The 21,971-nt window shown below is 50.2% G+C and overlaps 1 protein-coding gene across 3 annotated transcripts in view; it reads left to right on the top strand.

Moving 5' to 3' along the window:
* The window catches only part of IQCA1 (IQ motif containing with AAA domain 1), a 187,133-nt gene that overhangs the window by 158,937 nt on the left and 6,225 nt on the right, over positions 1 to 21,971 (top strand). For all 3 annotated transcript variants that reach the window (XM_005902521.2, XM_070368542.1, XM_070368543.1), the window contains exons 16-18: positions 3,049 to 3,135; positions 14,529 to 14,706; positions 21,477 to 21,715. In XM_005902521.2, the coding sequence (XP_005902583.2) occupies positions 3,049 to 3,135; positions 14,529 to 14,706; positions 21,477 to 21,715 (504 nt within the window). The remainder of the gene's footprint in view (positions 1 to 3,048; positions 3,136 to 14,528; positions 14,707 to 21,476; positions 21,716 to 21,971) is intronic.

The following is a 21,971-nucleotide window of genomic DNA, read 5'->3' as shown; positions in this document are numbered from 1 at the left end:
TAGGGGATCTTCCCGACCCAGGGGTCCAACCCAGGTCTCCCACGTTGCACGTAGATTCTTTACCATCTGAGCTTCCAGGAAGCCCTCATTGTATATACTGGACCCAAAATGATAAAAACCGCTTTCCTCCCCAGGACAGCCATTCATCTATTTGAAAACAGTTCACTTGCTCCCTGGAGTCTTCTTTTCCCCAAGGAAAAGAGTCTCAGGTCTTTCCATTCTTCCTGGTAGGAGAGGCGTGTGGCCTGGCAGGGCCCGGGTTTCTGCACCCTCCTTCTCTGCTCAGGACTGAACAAGGTCCCCGGGCATCCCCTGAACAGGCTCGCCACCGAGGAAGGTCAGAGAGAGAGAGATTCACGCTCTGGAGGACAAGACAGACAGTGACGGCTTTTAAAGCCTTTCTTCCTATTAGAATGAAAGGTGATAGGAAAGGACACAGGCCAGGGGTAGGAGATGCTGTGGAATAGGCATCTTGTCTCCATGGCAACGCGGCAGCTTGCTGCCTGGGCGATGGCATGGGCCTGGGGGAATCAGACCGACCCAGGGATGCCTCCAGGTTCCACACATCCCCGTGCTGGTGGAGGGGGGCACGCATTCCTGACTTCTCTGTCCGCCTCGGCGACCTCATGTACAAAAGGGGCGTGGGGTGAGACACACCTGGCTTCACACCTGCCATGGTGAAGGAGCAGCAGTAGTGTCCCAGATCTCAAGGCAACTCGCAAGTGCCCATTCCTCGTACTGTTGCAGTATCATCCAAGAACTTGCCTGGGGAATGTTTTCTGTTCATTGGATAATCCCCGAGCCCTTCCAAACCACGTGGTCACCCAAGCCCCCCGCACAGCCCTGGGAGCCCCAGAGCAGGTGACCGTCCTGAGGAAGGAAACCCTTGACAAGTGCATGTTAGAAACACAGGAAGTGTGGAATTCCCCCACTGCTCGGAACGAGGGAGCAGTTCCTCGGCGTTCACGGTCAGTGGAACGTTGTGGGCACGTTTTCAAAACAACTTTAGATAAGAGGCTGGAAGAAAGACTGCTGCTTTCAGAATTACCCCAAGCTAAAATGATGCCCTTGTTTCCAGTCCATCTGCATGGCTTACCTTATTAAAAGCAGAAAGAGAAAAGGAAAATGGAGACACTTGGGACTCACATCTGCGATTCCCGTTAAGAACAGCTGGCCTGAGAGAACACAGGCACACAAAAAGAGCCAGGCAAAAGCCGTCGTTTGCCAGCTGGACACCAGAGAGGCCGGTCTGCAGCCTCCATGAGCACATGAGCTAGCCTGAGACTGCAGACAACTGTTTATGCGAAAATTGTTTTGCCATTGGTTTCCGTTCTAAAGCTTAAGATTTTTATAGGAGGGATTGCAAAGAATAAAAATTGTGCCTTTGTTATTATAAAGTATCCTGAGAAGCTGAAAACCTTTTATATCCAGTATCTCATCTTCTTATTTTCTTTGGGGGCTGAAAGTAGAGAAGCTTTTGACTTCAACTCCAAATAGCTTTGAGCAGAACAGTGGTTACTTGGGGCCTGCCCCCGGGGCACTGGAATGGGTCCCACTGACTGCAGTGGGCAGACCAACTGGAGAGAAATTGGGGGTTCACATCAGGAGCTGAGGGAATGGATGACGTGATTGAAAGAGATTAGGAAGGGGGTGGACAGACTTGGCGATGGTTCGACGTGTCTGGTGAAGCCAGGGAGGGTGCCAGAGGGTCTGGCTCAAGGAAGTAAGAGGAACTGAGGATGTGGTAGCCAGCACCCTGGACTGGCATCCCGCTTCTGCCACCATCTAGCTGCATGACCTTAGACGGGTCACGGAGCATTTTTGAGCCTCAGTTTCCCCATCTGCAAACAGGGATGGTGATGATATTACCTGCACCATAGAGTTGTAATGAATGTGAGTGAGTTATCACAGGTCCCATCCTCTGAGTAGAGGAAGTGCTGGTCGGTGCTGGTCGGTGCTGGCCGTGACCTTGTGTGTGATAGAGGCAGTGTGCGACGCGTGTGGCCTGAGCCTGGCTCACTGGCTATTTTATATGCTTCCCATCAAGCTGCCTTGGGTTACTGAGATTGAAACTTGGGGTTCCGGACTCCTGAGCTCTGTGGCTTGGGGTCTAAAACATAACGCCGACCACAGGGTGGTTGGCTGGCACCATTTCCTCTCTGAACGTCCTGGCATGTGTGGGACTGGACACAAGTCCCAGCCCAGGGCCAGACCGGCACCGGGATCAAGCGGAATCCACTTTTGTCTTTGAACCTGCATAATCTGCTTCCCCTGGTACATAGTGCCGGGGGAAAACGGACCCAGCCAGTGTTCCCAGTGACTTTTCCATCATTTATTAAATGTCTGTCATGGTTTAAAAATCACACCTGCTGCCTTAATGATGTTTAAAGATATATAAAAATAGGAGTACATAACACTGCATTCACTGTGACTGGAGACGGCTTTTATCTGGTACAGTTTTGCACAAAGCACAAATTGTTGCAAAAATACCCGAACTCCGCTATCATGGGGGCGCTTTGAAGAGATTGTTAGGTGTGTGGCAATTATTCATGGGCCCACGGTAAGTCCTAGCGCAGTCATGAAGACCCGCTCGCCCCGGGAGGGGCTCAGAGCCACCTTCCAGATGAAACCACGGCCACAAAGGCAGCAGGCCCACGGAGACGAACAAACGGCATCACGGGGGCCCTGTGCTGAAACGGGCTTTTCTCAAAATGAGCAAACTTGAATCAGCGTGGGAGTGGGACATAGGCTGTAATTAAAACTCGTGGCCCAGTTCCCTTCGTTTGTAGCAGAAAACTATTGGCTCATTTCAAGCCAAAGCCGGTGGACAGTCAGGGTCCTTGGAGCAGGATGTAGGGACCCCCAGGGCATCCTGACCACCAGCGCCCACGTCCTGAAGCAAAGGAAGATGCAGCGCGCATGCGCAGTGCAGCCTCGCGAGGCGCTGCTGTCCCGGCGGACCGTCCCAGTCCGTCCTGCTGTTCCCAGGGCGGGTCAAGAGTGCACCCCAGAGTAAACACGTTTACAACCAACCGTTTCTCCTCGCAGGTGGCCCGCAAGCTCCAGCCCTCCGTGGTGTGGATCGGAGACACCGAGAAAACCTTCTACAAAAAAGTGCCCCACGCGGAAAGGAAGGTGAGGGCTTCTCAGTGGGGCCTTTTCTCTCCTCCCAAGGCGGCCCCGTCCCAGGGACCACCTCGATCTCTCAAGAAGGTCTTGCTTGTTCAAGGGAGGAAGGAAACGAGGGGCCCGCGCTCTCTGCCCTGAGCGCTTGTCTGTATCTGAAAGGATCCAGTGTCTGATTTTTACGAGGCATAATTTAGAAGAAAAATGAAAGAAAGGATGGAGAAGGGGGGAGGGGAGCCTTAAACCCAAACATAGGATTCACAGTCAAGAACAATCGAGAGAACTCTGCTCGGCCACGGCCAATGGCACACACAGGAGTTATTATTAGGATTTCCTATTGTTCATCACAATAAATAGCCAAAGGCCTGAAATTTATGAACAAAGACGGTGCATAGACCCGCCAAGCGCCCCCACGTCCAGGGTTCCCCTGGGAGCCCTGTGTCAATTGCTTCCTTCCGCCTTTTCTCCCGTTTCAATGGCTCCCCTCCCCCGCACTTCCCCCCACCCACCCCCACAAATCACCAGCAAATTTCCCACAAGTTAAAAAAAAAAAATTTGCAGATACACATGATTGTTATTCCACATCAATTTGCACCAAAGCAAATAGTGGTTAACTGTGAATTTCTGATTAAATTCATAAGGATTTTAATCACTTTTGAGCCTTATGTATTATACATCATTTTTAGCAGGTAGAGATGATTTGGATAAAGAATGAAAGCTCAATCTTTTCTTCCCCAAATGAGCCTTGATTGCCCTGTCATTTTGGAAACTCTTAAGAGGACTCATTTATTATTTAATCTGGGAAGCTGGTAGGTAGCTCCCTCTGCTGGTGACGTTGCTACATTTAAAAAGAAGTCCACACGCAGTAAGGCAACTAGACTCCAATAAAAATTAGGTTTTTTTTTAAATAATAAAATTTAAAAAGTTCACGTAGATGTGAACTTGAAGGCAGTTGCTACAGTAAATCTCAAGAGAGATGAAAGGCAGTATTTAGTTCAAGGTGTCACACACTTAATGTCATCGGAAGTTCGGTCTCTTTAATGGGCAAGGGACCTCCGGCTGGGCATCAGCCTGGAAAATACGAGAATTCAGAAATGTGTCCCGGGCCTTCACCTTAGTTGGCTGTGTGTCCCTGAGCAAGTAAGTCAACCTCTCTGAGCCTCCACCCCCTTAGCTGGCTAAAGAGTTGCAGAGAGACCAGCCTCTGAGTTCACGAAGCCCCCCTCAAGTCCTCTCCCAGGACCCCCTCAAGCTGTCCGGCTGTCACCAGCAATTATGGCTGTTCCCCTGTGCCCCTGCGTTGAGGGACAGTGAGAGGGATGAGCGAGCCCGTTTGAGAGCCAGAGGGCGGCGGGCTGGCAGGCTTTGAGGGAGTGCTGACCGCAGGGAATAAATGTGAGTTCAGCAGACGCCCCCGACCCTAGCCAGGGGGGTCACCGTGAAGGGGCCCCAGAAGCCTCCCCTGAAGCGGCCCTTTTCTTGCTCACCCCGCACACAGGCTGTGGTCCCCACAAGTATGGTCCCTGACTAGTCTCGTTCCTGTAGAAGATGAAGGCCTTTGGTGGCACAGTCTTTGTCGTGGACAAATTGCACATTTATTCTGTCCGCCTCTGCATTAGGAAAGTCTTTCGTCTGTCAGGGGATTCACTGCACTGGAACCTGATTCATGGTACGGGGAAATCCCAGGACGCCTGATGAATACAAGCAGAAGGGTCCCGGGTCCCCTGGGGCCCACAAGACGGGCTGGGCTGCCTGAACCAGCCCAGGCACAGACAGAGTTGCCGAGGATGGGTGGGCGGGGGGAGGCATGCAGACCCCTCTGGCCCTGCGGGGGCCCCAGCTCCAGTGCTGGAGGAGAGCCAGCCGGCAGAGAACCACCCCGCGAGCATCTTCCAGCCCCAAGTCCTGTACCTGCCCCCCGGGCAGCGGGGTTCCTGCTGCCTCCTGCCTCCTGCCTCCAGGGCCAGCACCGGGTCCGCTCTCCTCTGCTTTCCTCCCCGCCCCCAGCCTCTGACTTCTGTCCTTGCCCGTGGGCTTGGGGCGGCTGTGAGCATTGGACAGTCATGCTCTGAAGGTGACCACCGAACGCCGAGGGCGTTCACTGCATCCACAGACGAGAAGCTCCACGTTGCATCACCTGGCCGCCCAAGGACCCCAGCATCCTAACTACCACTCGGCCCAGCCTGTGTCCAAAGGCTCCCCACGTCCAAGGACCTGAGACCTAGAGAAACATGTCCAGCTGCAGAGAAACCACCGCCCTGCCACGGCCACAGCCCAGAGGACTCCCGGCAGCAGCCCAGGGCATTCGAGGGCATTCCAGGAACACCCCTTGGGAAAACCTCTCACCCACAGTGACTAACCCTACCCTCGACGCCTCCACCTCTGTGTCAAGGCCCTTTCAGAGGTTCAATGTGGAGGCTGGCCCAGTCCTAAGAGGTGACGGCTCCTGGTGCAGAGCTGCGGGGCACAGGGACCCCATGGGCTGCTGCAGCAGCAGCAGAGGTCCCGGGAGCACAAAGCATAGATCTGGAGCGCTTAGTGGGCCTGAGGAGAAGGGAGGCGGCGTTCCCGTTTTGCATGTGCTGAGTCCTGTCTGACTCTCTGTGACCCCATGGACTGCAGCCCACCAGGCTCCTCTGTCCATGGGATTCTCCAGGCAAGAACACTGGAGTCGGTTGCCATTTCCTCCTCCAGGGGATCTTCCTCATCCAGGGAATCGAACCCACGTCTTCTGCATCTCCTGCACTGGCAGGCAGATTCTTTAGGAAACCCTAAGCCAGAGAGGGCGCACCATTGGTCCCGGGCAGCTCTGGGACTCAGACGCAGGCCCCTTCTCCGCGCCTGGATGTGGCTCTGGCATCAGCACTGACTTCCTGCTCTGCCCTCCAAGCTTCTGCTACCCCTGTGTCCGCCCTCCTCAACCCTCATGCTCCAGACCACGTCCTGAAGACTGAGCGTGGGGCCCTCTGGTCTCAGAGCCAACAGTGCTGGGCTCCAGAGCCCCCTGGCACCCCAGTTCTCCCCCTGACGACGTCCTCAGCGCCCAGCCCCCTGGGGACCAGGTGGATGCTGGGTCTGTGCCCTCCCCTCCCCTCCCAGGAGGACGGCCGTCCTCTCCACGGCCCTCAGCTACCCCGTCAGTCAGTTGTCGGTATACAAGACGAAGGCAGTACAGCGTGAAGCAGGACGAGACACTGCTGCATTTTCTGCTCCATTAGCCTCGTGGCTGCAGCGCATGGGAGCCCTCCCCGCATCCCAGTCGGGCCTCCACGAGGGCTGGGTTGGTTTGATGGAGCTGACTGCAGAAAAGCACACAGGGACCGCCGCATGCACGTCAGACACGAATTTGAAATCGCCGGCAACAATAAGGTGGGGCAGGCCTGGCAGGTCCCGCCGTAGGGGCGTTGGCCCCAAAGGTTGCCAGGGGTCAGTGGGGATGTTGGCCAGCGTGACGCGTGAGCATGCGGGTCTCGTGTGTAATGGACGCGGCTCTGAACAGGAACGGGGTAGCCCGGGGGCAGGGGGCTGCTGGCCGAACAGACTCACCTTTCATTTCCATCCCCTCCTAAGGGGACTCACCATCTGCAAAGATGTCACTCTGGAGCAGCCCAGGATCAACATTTGTTACCCAAAAAGGCTGGTTAGGTTTGCACATCCCTGACATTGGCAGGCACAGCAGTATCATCTCCCGCTTCGGAATAGGCAGGACTGCACCACTCTCACTGTGGCCACCCGTTTGCCGGGGGTGGGTTCAGACCTCACAAGTGCACCTCTGCCCACCCCCCACCCCCAGAGTGGCAGTCTCCAGTCCCACCAGGGTCCGGGGATCAGACTCCCTTCCAATCTTTGGGCAGTTTCATGTTACCCCACACTCACCATAAGAAAGAAAGAAAGAAAGAAAGAAAGAAAGTGAAGTGGCTCAGTCATGTCCGACTCTCTGTGACCCCATGGACTATAGCCCACCAGGCTTCTCCATCCATGGAATTTTCCATGCATGAGTACTGGAGTGGGTTGCTATTTCCTTCTTCAGGGGATCTTCCCGACTCAGGGATTGAACCCAGGTCTCCCGCATTGCAGGCAGACGCTTTACCGTCTGAGCCACCAGGGAATCTCCCAGCAAAACTGCACTGTTCTCCACCAAGCTTCTTAAAACACCAGTCTATTCTCAACCATCCCCACTCACTCTTTCACCCACTACTTCCACTTGATGTTCTCCAGCTTATGGAAACTGCTCTCACAAAGTTTTTTGAAATCCATTTTGCCAGTGAGCCCCCATTTATAAAAGTCTGTCCTCTCTTAGCCTCTATCGCCTGCCTTCTCCTGGTCTCCTCAGACCCCACCAACGATTTCTTCTTTCTCTCCTCCATGCGCGTCAAAACACTCCGTTAAATACACAGATGCTCACCGAGGTTCCATCTCAAGCCCATGGACCTTTTTTCCTTGCCCTCCTTGGGCACCATCTCATACCTTAAAGAAATCACCACTTAGACAACGGATGCTACACTCCACCCCAGTCTGCAGCTCTTTCCTGAGGATCGGATGCCGACACCTGGCATCAACCAGAATCACCCATGGGACGCCTCCACCACTATGCTGCCAGCACGGCCAGGACCTGCCCAGCTCTCCTCCTCCATCGCCACCTTCATCACCCTGCTCCTCTTCCTGGTTTTCCAAAGGGTTGCTTTTTTCGTATAACCATGGCTCATATGCAGATGACACCACTCTAATGGCAGAGAGTGAAGAGGAACTAAAGAGCCTTTTGATAAGGGTGCAAGAGGAGAGTGAAAAAGCTGGCTTAAAACTCAGCATTTAAAAAACTAAAGATCATGGCATCCGGTCCCATTACTTCACGACAAACAGAAGAGGAAAAAGTGGAAACAATGACAGTTTTTATCTTCTTGGTCTCTCCAAAATCACTGAGGACGATGACTGCAGCCATGAAATTAAAAGACATGTGCTCCTCGGAAGGAAAGCTATGACAAACCTAGACAGCATGTTAAAAAGCAGAGACTTCACTTTTCCAATCAAGATCTGAGTAGTCAAAGCTATGATTTTTCCAGTAGTCATGTATGGATGTGAGAGTTGGACCATAGAGAAGCCTGAGCACTAAAGAATTGATGCTTTCAAATTGGGGTGCTGGAGAAGACTCTTGAGAGTCCTTCTCAAGAGAGAGCAAGGAGATCAAGTCAATCCTAAAGGAAATCAACCCTGAATATTCGTTTGAAGGACTGAAGCTGAATTTCCAATACTTTTGGCCACCTGATGCAAAGAGCCAACTCATTGAAAAAGACCCTGATGCTGAGAAAGAGTGAAGATGGGAGGAGAAGGGGGTGACAGAGGATGAGATGGTTGGATGGCATCACTGACTCAATGGACATGAGTTTGAGTAAGCTCAGGAAGATGCCAAAGGACAGGGAAGCCCAGTGCATGCAGTCCATGGAGTCTCAAAGAGTCAGACATGACTTAGTGACTGAACAACAGCAATATGGAGTTCTATCCTTGAGCTTTTCATTTTTGCACACAGCCTGGCCCCCATGGCCCAGTAGCATAGTCAAGGCCCAACAGACATCTCTCCCATCCCAGGCAGCCCAGAGGCATGGATCTGCGCAACGGCAGGTTTCTGCAAAGGCCTAGGGTCAGGGTTAGGGTGCAGCTTCAAGAGCAGGTTTCCGTCCTGACACCCATTTCCGGGGTTTCAGGAAGCCTTATTTCCGGTCACCCCTCTCTTGTGCTCTGCCCTCTTTTAAGCTCCTCTGTTGTCCCCAGCCCCAACCCATGCTTCCTGGATGGAGTCCTGCAAGGCCATTGTTCCCTCCTGATGGAGACTTGCAGGCTCTGGACTCCTGTGAGTGCAGGAGGAAATGGTCGGAAGCTGCCCGGTGGTCTGGCTTCAGGCCCAGACTGTGGGATTTATTTTGCTGTAAAAATCCCATCTTGTTCTCTCTGTGAGTTACATTACAGAAAGTCTCTTCTCAACTGAATCTAACAACACAGAAAAAGGATTATACACCATGACCGAGTGGGATTTAGCCCAGCTTAGCATCCAAAAGTCAATTAATGTAATACACTATATCATTAAAATAAAGGACAGGAACCACACCATCATCTCAACAGATGCAGAAAAAAGCATTTGACAAAAGCCAACACCCCTTCATGATTAAAAAAAAAAAAAATAGAAAAAGAAATTTCCTCAGCCTGATAAAGAGCATCTACAAAAAATCCAGAGCTAACATCATCCTTAATGGTAAAAGACCGGATGTTTTTCCCTTAAGATCACCTCTTTTCAGTTCAGTTCAGTCGTTCACTCATGTCTGACTCTTTGTGACCCCATGGACTGCAGCATGCCAGGCTTTTATCCAACATTATATTGAAGATTCTCACTAGGACAATCAGGCTTCCCCAGTGGCTCAGTGGTAAAAAATCTGCCCACAGTGCAGATGCAGGAGATGTGGGTTCAATCCCTGGGTCAGGAAGATCCCTTGGAGGAGGAAATGGCAACCCACTCCAGTATTCTTGCCGGGAAAATCCCATGGACAGAGGAGCCTGGGGTCGCAAAGAGTCAGGTATGACTGAAGCAACTGAACAGGAACAGGCGCCAGGGCAGTCAGGGAAGAAAAGTAAATGAAAAGCAAAGCATAATACTGAAAAGGAAGAAATAAAACTATATTTGCAGATGACATGATCTTGTATATAGAAAACCCAAAGGGATGCACTAAAAGCAGTTTTAGAAACTAATGAAAACATTCAGTGAGATTACAGGGAAGGATACAAGACCAATATTCAAAGTAAGTGCCATCTACACACTTACTGTGAAAAAATTAGTATTAAGAAAACAATTCCATTTATAATACCATTCAAAAAATAGGAACAGACTTAACAAAAGAAGTGGAAGACTTCTACTCTGAAGACTACAAATCAAAATTGCTGAAAAAATAATGAAGACCTCGATAAGTAGGAGGATACATCATGTTCATGGATTGAAAACCTCAATATTGTTAATATAGCAAGAATCCCCAGATTGATCCACAGATTCAACACAGTCCCCGTCAGGATTCCAGCGGGCTTATTTGCAAGAAATTGACAAGCTGATCTTGAAATCCATACAGAAATTCAAGGGACCCAGAACAGCCAAAGCAGTCTTGGAAAAGAACAGAATTGGAGGACTCTTCCCAGTTTGAAAACTTACCACAAACCTGCAACAATCAGGACCATGTGAGGCTGGCCTCAGGAAAGACCTCTCAGTCAATGGAATAGAACTGAGTCCAGAAATAAACCCTCACATTTACAGTCAATTGATTTTTTTTTACAGAGGTGCCCAGACAATTCAATGGAGAGAGAATAGTCTTTTCAACCAATGCTGCTGGGACCATTGGATTGCCACCTGCAGAAGAATGAGCTTGGACCCCTACCTCACACAGTTAACCAATAATGCCTCATGGACCTAAAAGAAAGAGCTATGCCTATAAAACTCTTAGAAGAAAATGGAGACATGCATCTTCGTGACCTTGCATTAAGCAGTGGTGTCTTGGACAGGACATCAAAAGCACAGGCAACAAAAGGAAGCTTAAACTGAACCTCATCAAAGCTAAAAATTTTTTGTTGTAAAAGAAATCATCAAGAAAGCGAAAAGACAACTCAGAATATTGGCAAATCATTTATCTGACAAAGAATCTGTATCTAGAACATATAAATGACCCTTGCAAGTCAACATTACAAAGACAAATAACCCCAGTTTTTAAAAGGCCAAAGATCTGAATACACATTTTTTTCAAACAAAGTATACAAATGGCCAGTAAGCACATGAAAAGATGCGAACATCATTAGTCCCCAGGGAGATACAGGTCAAAATCGCAACGCAGTACCGCTACACCCATGAGGATGGCTGAATGAACAAAACTAAGGAAAATAAACAATCTCAAGTGTTGGCAAGAGTCTGGAGAAACTTAAATCTGCTCTCTGCTAGGATTGTAAAATGGGGCAAATACTTTGAAAAACAGTCTGGTATTTCTTTAAAAGGTTAAATGTAAGAGTGACCATATGACCTAGCAATTCAAAATAAAAACATTAGCACGTACGAAATCCTGTACACAAATGTTGATCGTGGCACAATTCAGAAGAGCCAAAAACTAGAAGTAACCCAAATGTCCATCAGCTGATGAGTGGATAAATAAAGTGTGGCATAGCCATGCAGTGGGTATCATTCAGCAATTGAAATACTAAAGCATACCACAACATGGGTGAACCTCAGAAATGACGTGCTAAATGAAAGAAGACACACACACACACACATACTGAATGATTCTATTTATGAAGTATCCAGAATATGCAAATCTGTAGAGAGAAACAGTAGATGAGTGATGGCCTAGGATTGGGAAAGGAAGTTGGGGAAGAGTGGGCAGTGACTACACATGGGTGAGATCTTTTGGGAGCAAGTATGAAACTGTTCTAAAATTAATTGTGATGATGGCTGCACAACTCTGTGAATATGCTAAAAGCCACTCAGTCAGGCATTTTCTTTTTTTACTGTTTTAATTTTATCGGAAGCATATGTTTTGAATAGGTGGATTATACGGTATATGAATTACATCAATAAAGCGGATCTATACCTTATCAAACCAGTCAATCCTAAATGAAATCCTAAATGCAACCCTGAATATTCATTAGAAGGACTGATGTTGAAGCTAAAGCTCCAATACTTTGGCCACCCGATATGAAGAGCTGACTCATTAGAAAACACCCTGATGCTGGGAAAGATTGAAGGTGGGAGGAGAAGGGGATGACAGAGGATGAGATAGTTGGATGGCATCACTGACTCAGTAGACGTGAGTTTGAGCAAGCTCCGGGAGATGGTGAAGGACAGGGAAGCCTGGCGTGCTGCAGTCCATGGGGTGGCAAAGAGTAGGACACGACTGAGCAACTGGAAAACAACATACCATAATAATGATATAAATATAATAACATATCAGTTCAGTTCAGTCTCTCAGTCCTGTCTGACTCTTTGCGACCCCATGAACCACAGCACACCAGGCCTCCCTGTCCATCACCAACTCCCGAGTCCACCCAAACCCATGTCCATTGAGTTGGTGATGCCATCCAACCATCTCATCTTCTGTTGTCCCCTTATCCTCCCACCCTCAATCTTTCCCAGCATCAGGGTCTTTTCCAATGAGTAGGCTCTTCGCATCAGGTGGCCAAAGGATTGGAGTTTCAGCTTCAACATCAGTCCTTCCCATAAACACCCAGGACTGATCTCCTTTAGGATGGACTGGTTGGATCTCCATGCAGTCCAAGGGACTCTCAAGAGTCTTCTCCAACACCACAGTTCAAAATCATCAATTCTTCAGCACTCAGCTTTCTTTATAGTCCAACGCTCACATCCATACGTGACCACTGGAAAAACCATAGCCTTGACTAGACAGACATTTATTGACAAAGTAATGTCTCTGCTTTTTAATATGCTGTCTAGGTTGGTCATAACTTTTTTTCCAAGGAGTAAGCATCTTTTAATTTCATGACTTCAGTCACCATCTGCAGTGATTTTGGAGCCCAGAAAAATAGAGTCAGCCATAACATAATATAATAGTAATAGATATTTTAAGTCTCCTTTGCAGCTCTCAATTGCTGTAGGCCCTACACAGGAAGGGAATTGGTGGGTCAGCGGGGAGCAAGACCCCCGGCACATCCCCCTGAGAGACAGGACCCCCCCCCCGCCCCTGCTCCACAGAGTAGGGGAAGGAGCAAGGTTCTGGAGTCGCCGCCCCCGTCCCGGCAGCCAGGGTCCCACTCCTGAACTCTGAGCAGGTCTCCAGACCGCCTCATGCCTCAGGCCCACATCTCCCTGGTGAGGGTGGGAGCAAGCCCCTCTGATGGGCTGCCTGTGAGGGTTAGATGAGAGAGCCCGCGCCAGGCACAGAGCAAGAGCCCTGGAGCCCTGCGGTCGGTGCTCCCGGTGCTGTGCGTGCAGGCTGGGCATAAGAAGCGAAGAGCAAGGCAGGCAGGCATGGAAGTGCAGCTGCCCTGTCCTGTGGTCAAGGCAGGCCCCAACCCAGGTCCTGCTTGGAGCCGAAGTTCCTGCAGCTTCCCGCTGGGCTGTGTTCCTAAGGGCCCCTCGGCTAGGGTAGTGCTCCTTCTCAGCCTCTTATGGTCTTTTCCCTGTGCTCCATGAAACTGGGCCCTCCTGCTGGTCACATGGAGGAAGGAAGGAAAGACTCAGCCCTGGGGCCCCTGCTTGGCCAACAGCCCCTCCTCTCCCCTCCCCCAGCTGACACCCACCCTGCAGGCTGCATGCCAACCCTGACCCTCCAGCCCTCTGCCCAGCAGGCTGGCTGTCCCCCAGCACACAGTGGCCTTGTCCCCAAGGCCCTGCAAGCCATACGCAGCTCTGGCAGCCCCATACCCCCTGGGCCTCCAGTACCCTCCACTGTTCGCTTTTATTCCCAAGGATGGAATTTATCACGTGCTCCCTCCCTTCCCTAGGCTTCCCCAGCCCCTTCCGGCAAACCTTCGTACAGGGCTGTCTCTCAGCCCGAGGGTGCGGGACTCACAGGACAAACCTCAGGTGCCCTCATCTCTGTAGAGGACCTCACAGGTGCTGGGGGGCGGTTCCAGGAAACCCCAGCATAGGTGAGATCTTTAACTCCGTGTCTAAGTTGTCCCTGAGCCAAAGGGGAGCAAAAGAGGCCCAGAGTATGCTTGGGCATCTCTGTGGAGGCCCCCCACCACCCTTCACCACTTCCTCTCCTCTTGCTGCCCTGGTTGAAGGCTGGTGTGTTGCCATGGCAACGTGGCCAAATCTGCTCACCACTACCGCCAGGCCGGAAGTCCTCCTCCCTCCAGTGCCTCACATCTTGCTCCTGACCCTCAATTAGTGCGGAGGCTGTACTGAAATAAGACAGCTTCGGACTACATCCAGACTGCTTCAGAGAGAAGTGGTGTCACACTCCGTGTCACGGGGTGTTTTCAGACCTGAGATCCGGGACCTTGGATCCTCATTGTCACGGCCATCAACAAAGGAAGTCTTGGGTTCACCTGCAAAACAGCTCGGAGGAACACACCAGAACCCATTGTCAACCCCAGGCAGCTTCCTTCCGCTTGGAAATCCACCCGTTTCCCATGGTTAGGGCTAAGATGCTAGAACGTTCGGTCAGGTGCTTCCCTCCTTCCCCCTGTCCAAATCTGAACACCAGATTTGAGGAAAGGAAGGGCCAGCAATTCAGACCACACCAACCAGGAATCATGTCCTGAGACCTGGCCCAAGACACACTCTAGGAAAGTATGGCCAGCAGCCCTGAAAGCACATTAGTAAGGGCATCCCACGGTGCGTCCGAGGCTGAACTTTCTTTAGCTCTTAATTCTGTTTTCTATATGTGGGCTCATTTTTTTTTCCTCTCTGTTTCTCCCAGATGGAACCTAAGCGCCTGAAAAAGCAGCTTCCCAAAATGCTGAAACTCCTGAAGCCAGACGACAGGATTCTAATTGTGGGGACCACAAAGCGACCTTTTGATGCGGAACTTCAACCTTTCTGCAAAGCTTACCAAAAAATTATTTTGGTTCCCAGACCAGACTACGCTTCCAGATATGGCAAGTACCCCCTCACCCCTTCCCGTGTGCAGCCAGCGAGGCTGGGCCATCCGTGATGGCCGTGCTGTCGTGTGGGGCTGGGAGGGTGGCCTTCATCACCCAGGAGCATCAGAAGAGGGCGTGAGGCCCAGTGTGCCAGGATCAGCCAGACTCTGAGCTATAAACGCAAATACCAGGTCAGAAGAGCAAAGTGTACACCTCTGTTCTGTTGTTAACATGATCGTTTTTCCCTGGACGATAAGAAACTGGACTGCTAAGTCACTTCAGTCGTGTCCGACTCTGTGTGACCCCATAGACAGCAGCCCACCAGGCTCCCCCGTCCCTGGGATTCTCCAGGCAAGAACACTGGAGTGGGTTGCCATTTCCTTCTCCAATGCATGAAAGTGAAAAGTGAAAGTGAAGTCGCTCAGTCGTCTCCGACCCTCAGCGACCCCATGGACTGCAGCCTTCCAGGATCCTCCGTCCATGGGATTTTCCAGGCAAGAGTACTGGAGTGGGATGCCATTGCCTTCTCCGAAGAAACTGGACAGGGATTAATATTTTGAGCCCCGAGGGAGACAGAAGCCTCGAGGGTGTGAATTTTCCTTCCAACAGGTAGAGTCGGGTCCCTCATTTTGTCCCCATGGTGGTGCTGCCTTTCTCATCCGGCAGCATTTCTTTTCCAATCTTAAAATATTAGTTCAGGAGAACGTTGATTGACTTACACGCTAAATACAATAGCTTACTTTTTTCCATTTTTTTTTCTTGAACAGACAGATTCAAAATCCACATTTTTGGAAATCTATTATTAACCGGGAACCGTACCAACCAGGGAGCCTGGGAAACAGGGCAGTGAAATGGGGAAGAAGGGTGAGATGTGGGCTCTGAGCAGACCTGGGTCTGATCCCAGCTTGGCCCCTGGATCACTGATGACCTTGACAAGTTGGCTGACCTTCTGAGCCTCCCCGCTCTCTCATCTGTAACGTAGGAGAACCGTGGAGTTCGCAGGGTGGTGGTGACCCTTCTATAAGATGGCTGGAATGCCCAGTACCATCCCAGCCCCCCAAGAGCACAGGTAGAGGTGGAGGAGAAGGGGGAATAAGGTGCTGATGGTTGTCGTGGAGGAGGAGGATTTCCACGGCTGGGTGGTAGATGGCTCGGGAGCCGGCAGTGGTGCTGATGGGGTCTCCACGTCTCTTGCTGTGTGACAGCCCTCCCCAGGGGCTGGAAACAACAACCTATGCCTCTTGTGGTTCTGAGGGGCCACTGGGTTTGGCTCGGGCTTCCCTCCCCCTGAGGTGTTTCATGACAGCGACTGGAGCTTCAGTCATCTGAAGCCTGGATAGGCCTGGACATTCAAGACCGTTCCCTCCGTGACTGGATGAGCTAGAAGCTCAGCTGGGGCTGGGGGACCAGCTCTCCATTCCCCATGGCCTTTTGCACAGCACCCGGGTCCCCAAAATCGCATCCTGAGAGCACACGTTTCAAGAGATTCAGGAGGAAGCTGGATGGATTCTTGTGACCCAGCCTCAGAAGTCACACAGTCATCTTCACCACACTCTGCTGGTCAAGAGAAAGTCCCAGGGCCAGCTCAAGGTCAAGGACAGTGAACGACAGAGGCTGTGGAGGTCAAAGCGCAGCTCACTGAGGGGTCATCTTGGCCAGCCATGGTGGTGGTGGCGGTGGTGATAGATCTGGTTTAGAGGTGGTGATGGTGGTGATGGTGTCTCGGACATGGTGGTGATGGTGACTGTAGTCTGAGGATGGTGGTCATGACTGCAGCCTGGGGGTGAAGGAGACCCTGGCGGTCACGGTGGTGGTGGCAAGAGAGGAGATGGAGCTAGCAATGACACAGCAGCAATGGTGAGCACTGATGATAGTAATAAAATCTACTAGGTCAGACTTGGTTTCTGTTAATCCTTCACAGTAGCATCACCAAAACAGAGAGACTATATGTTTCTTTCTGGTTGTTCTTAAGCTCCTGGCTAATGCGATTTGCTGAAAGAACAGCCCTTTATTCCCCATACATGAAAATCTCTTAGCTTATTAGCCACTCGGTTTGCAACATGCACTCATTTCTATCTCCATAAACTGTGGTCCAGACTTCATAAATCAGTGTTCTATACAAAGCACGGGGGGACTTTGGGTGCAGTTATCTCTCCATCATCTAGGGGCTTCCCTGACTTCTGGGGCCGGCAAGCCCTCCACTGGACCCTCTGCAGCCAACCAGCATCAAAGGGAGAAAAAGATCCTCTAAACGATCTCTCAGGAGATTTTAGGAACCAGACCCAGATGGGGCCCACAGCACTTCTACCCACGTTGGCCAGAATGATTTACGTGATCTCAGGTTCAAGGGGACAGGGCAGTGTAGTTGAGCTCAGGAGGTGGGTGGGCACCAGCATTCTCTGCCCACCGTGAGTCACTGCAGAGGACTCCTGGCTCCCAGCTTCGTCAGAGCTTCCCCACTCCTGTTAGCATCTCTCTCTCCCTGTCTCTCTGTGTCTGTCTCTCTTTCTCTGCATTGTATATATATTTTAAGCTATCTTAATGGAGTAGAGTAGTGTATTATTAATTTTCAGGAGCCAGAACTTTATTCTTGACTTTGGTTGGATTCAATAGTTTCCACTGTTTGACAAAACCAGAGGCCCTTTAAAAATGGAGCTATTGATGTCTAACGAGGACAGTTGTGCTCTTTTGATGAAGTGCCAGGCCTCTCTAGGGACTCAGATCGTGTGACAGATTCCAGCCTGAACCCCCTCCCGCAGCCACGTGGGACAGGAGGAGGAAGCGTCCCTTCACCTGCGCACAGATGATGAACCCGCAGCAGCGGCTGTCTTGGGCTCAGGGCTCTGTCCGCTCAGCCACATGCATCTCACATATTTCTTTGCTGGTGGGTGATTTGTTGAGGCCGCCATTCTCGCCAACATCATAAACACTGCCTGTTTCCTCCAGTGACCTTGAAGTTATCATACCCACACTGACTGGGACATCTATCTTAAAGAAAGACTATTCCTGTCTTTGCAGTGATCAAAAATGGTCTGTCACAGCCCGTAAAGCCTGGCCTGCAAATTCATAACTTGGGCCCTTGCTTGTCCATCTGTTTGCAGGAGGCAGAGCGCTGGAGGTGTGTGGAACAATCACCATCCAACTTCTCCAATTCCTCCAGGCGGGGAGGGGGCAGGTGATGGGGCTGAGAAGCTAAGGGTAGATCAGCCGGAGGAAACACTGTCCTTAAGGTTTACCAAATATAATTCAATATCTACCTTCTTTCCCCAAATCAAGCTGTTTCCTTCAAAATGTCTCTGCAAAGAAAATCCACCCCCCCCGGTTGATGAATGCCGTGTCTAGTCCCCAGAAATCCCTTTGGGCTTCCATCTCTCCATGTTCCTAATGCTCTGCCTCTTGCCTCTCTTCCCTGGGGTCTGTTCCACTAATAACCCAATCCATCACAGGCTCCCCACCCTGGACCCAGCATCTGCTCAGAGGAGTCCAGCTCGTGTCTTTCGATTTTTCTGGAATTCTAGACTACAGAGTCCAGAAGCTCATCCAAATCATATTATTCAGCCTCGTGTGCTTGTGCAAGACCCCAAATGAAAATGAATTTTAAGAGATGGTGTCCTCTCCAGCAGTCAGGATGCAATCAATTTGGAATGGCAAAAGCAGAGTTGTTATTGTTCAGTTGCTCAGTTGTGTCTGACTCTTTGCGACCCCATGGACTGCAGCACGCCAGGCTTCCCTGTCCATCACCAACTCCCAGAGCCTGCTCAAACTCATGTCCGTTGAGTTGGTGATGCCATCCAACCGTCTCATCCTCTGTCATCCCCTTCTCCTCCTGCCCTCAATCTTTCCCAGCATCAGGGTCTTTTCCAATGAGTCAGTTCTTCGCAGGGGACCCAAAGACCAGATTCCTTTCAGTCTAAAGAAGGAGAAGGGGATGTAGATTAGCCTGAAGAACTGAGAAGCCCTCGGCATCCACAAGAGGAAAACGAAATACAGCACTGGGTGCAGAGAGCCCCTTGGCTGCCCTCAGCCCTCGAGACTGAAGCTGTTCTGGGTCCCAGTCTGGGGTGTTCTCTGGCTCCTCAGCTTTAGGGGTTATCACCTGTGCCATAAGATGCGTTCCCTTTTAGCTTCCAAGTCACCACTCAGACCTGTTTGCACAGTTTTTAGATGTTATGAATGTGGACAAGACAGACTAGATCCCAAGGGGTGGTGTGATGTGGTGGTTGTTGTTGCTGTGTATTTTTACCACGGGTTGTTTTCTGATCTGTGACAGTTGTATTTAGATAAGGATAATCGTTATCTGCTCCAGGGTCTTTACATAAATATGCTCAGAAATACTCTTGTTTATTTTGTGTTAGCTTTTATATCAATCATTGATGTTTTAGTGAGCATTAGAAAACTTTGGTACAAAATGCAGTGTTGTTGCTGTTAAGTCACTCAGTCGTGTGTCCGACTCTCTGCGATCTGATGGACTCCCACCAGGCTCCTCTATCCATGGGATTCTCCAGGCTGGAATCTTGGAGTGCACTGCCATCTCCTTCTCCAGAAAGTCTTCCCCACCCAGGGATTGAACCCATGTCCCCTGCATTGGCAGGCGGGTTCTATACCACTGAGCCCCCTGGGAAGCCCCACAAAATAGAATGACTAATAGTAATTACAGAAATAGCAGTAATAAAGCTATAGAAATCAAAATGCCCACTGTATATCAGAACGGTTTCTTCCAGTTGCTGTCTATACTTTCTTGTCCTTATTTCTCACAGAAGCCTAAGGATTAAATCTTTCTACTTCTATTTTTACAGGTAACCTTAAGATGACTTCAAGTTTAAATAAACCCCCTAAGGAAGTGGCAGCGTAGATGCAGGGGGTAGATGCTGCTTTAGGTCAGGTTGGGGGCCCCTGGAGCCCTTGCAGGCTTCACTGTGGCCTCAAGCCTCCCCATGGTAACATATCCCCCTTCCCAGCAACTCCGCTCACCTTGGAGCCAAGGATCCCCCACCAAGGAGGATGGAGAAATAACTTGAGGCCCCAAAACCAGACTCTCTTGTGTGGGTCATAGTTCTGTCCCAAGTCATTCTATTCCTCAACAGTCACTGGAACTTTTCATTTCACCTGGTATTTAGGGGTCAATGTGTTTGGATGATGTAGTCATTCCACACCCCTGACGGTGCTCAGATCATGCAGGAATCTTCATTTATTAAAAAACTGTCTTTAACCTTCCTCAAAGAAGGTCAAAACTCTTTAGGGACATTTAGCCCAGCCTTCACCGTGCCAGGGCTGGCTCTGAGATGGACAGTCTTGTCCCTGCCCAGTCCCATCCTCACTGTCTGGACAGAACTAACACTTCACACTTCAGTTCAGTTCAGTCACTCAGTCGTGTCCGACTCTTTGTGACCCCATGGACTGCAGCACGCCACACCTCCCTGTCCATCACCAACTCCTGGAGTTGCTCAAACTCATGTCCATTGAGTCGGTGATGCCATCCAACCATCTCATCCTCTGTCAGCCCCTTCTCCTCCTGCCTTCAATCTTTCCCAGCATCAGGGCCTTTTCAAATGAGTCACTTCTTTGCATCAGGTGGCCAAAATGTTGGAGTTTCAGCTTCAGCATCAGTCCTTCCAATGAATATTCAGGGCTAATTTCCTTTAGGATGGACTGGTTGGATCTCCTTGCAGTCCAAGGGACTCTCAAGAGTCTTCTCCAACACCACAGTTCAAAAGCATCAATTCTTCAGTGCTCAGCTTTCTTTATGGTCCAACTGTCACATCCATACATGACCACTGGAAAAACATATCACAGCGGGTCTCAATTTATTTCTGTAGAATCTCTCTTACAGAATGGATGTAGTGTTCAAAGTGTTATGTCTCGAATGTTGTGTGGGAGACCATCCTGTGTCTAAGGTTAAGAAGCACCAGGGATTATTTCTTAATTCATCTTCACAGCATCCCATGTCCCAAGTGGAATCTCCCGGTTACCCAAGGTCCCACCAACCCAGACAGCAACAGGGCACCATTCAGTAGATCTGTTCATCTGTGCGTGGTTGCCATGGTTGGGGGCAGAGAGTATGGCTCTGCTCAAAGGACATGTTCTGCAGTGTCATACGCCCAACAGGAACCAAGCCCTGTGAAGCGGATGGAAATCGGACTGTGTGCTACAGTTCTACACGTATAAATCACACATGAAATGACCTTTCTAACTCAAGTCAAACTCCTACTGAACCAAACATCATACATTTCCAGTTTTGGAAGATTTTGAACATCTTCGAAGTCACCACCCTAAATTTCTACTGACCTTTTTTAAAAAGTTATAATTGGAGTGTAATTGCTTCACAAGGTTGTGTTACTTTCTGCTGTACGAAGTGACTGCTAAATGTATACATATATCCCCTCCGTCTTGGACCTCCCTCCCACCCCTCCCCACTCCCGCCCACACGTCATTGCAGAGCACCCAGCGGAGTTTGCGGAGCTGTACAACTGTTTCCTGCTAGTGATCTGTTGTATTAATACACGTGATAGTGTATACTGACCCTTATTAAACGTTTTGTCAATTCACAAGGGATTGAGGGATCTGTAGAACTCAGGGCCATCGATGTGCATGCCTTGTGGGTGAAAAATCACTCGAGGCAAAGTGTTTGGTTCTTTGGCCCCATGCTCATTTGAATTACAAATTGGAGCAGACCCTGTGCTCTCCTTTCTTGGTGAGAGGCAGGTTTGTCCCGGGGACTGGGTTAACCCTGTTTTCTCTCTGCTGACTCTCATTCTCTGTCTTTACCATCGTCTTGGACACAACAGTTCTGTGGAAGGAGATCATTCAACGACACGGTGGCGTCATCACAGACACCCTGAGTGTCAGTTGCCTGGCGAAGATCACCGATGGCTTCACGCAAGGACACATTGTCCAAGTGGTGAAGGAGGTGCTCACGGAGCGGAGAATCCGCCAGCAGTCCCACAAGCCACTCACTGCCCTCGAGTTCATTGCCTCTCTCACCAGCATGAATCCTGTCTACCAGGAGGAAGAAGACAGCTTTAAGGTAAATGCAGCGCATGTCTCAGCAACAAAGGCTTGTCATACACGACACCACCACCCTCCTCTATTCATGCATTTGGACTCTGCCATATCCAGTGAAATTTGAGGTCCACAGTGTCTTCTGGCCTTAGCAATAAAACATGTGTCTTCTAAATCTTAGGAAAATTGTGATCTGTAACCTTATAAGTGAAAGTGAAAGTCGCTCAGTCGTGTCCAACTCTTTGTGACCCCATGGACTATACAGTCCATGGAATTCTCCA

Source organism: Bos mutus, chromosome 3, assembly GCF_027580195.1.
Source record: "Bos mutus isolate GX-2022 chromosome 3, NWIPB_WYAK_1.1, whole genome shotgun sequence".
NCBI classification, from domain to species: Eukaryota; Metazoa; Chordata; class Mammalia; order Artiodactyla; family Bovidae; genus Bos; species Bos mutus.
The sequence above is the reverse complement of the archived record's forward strand: the minus strand, read 5'-3'. Positions and strand labels throughout refer to the sequence as shown.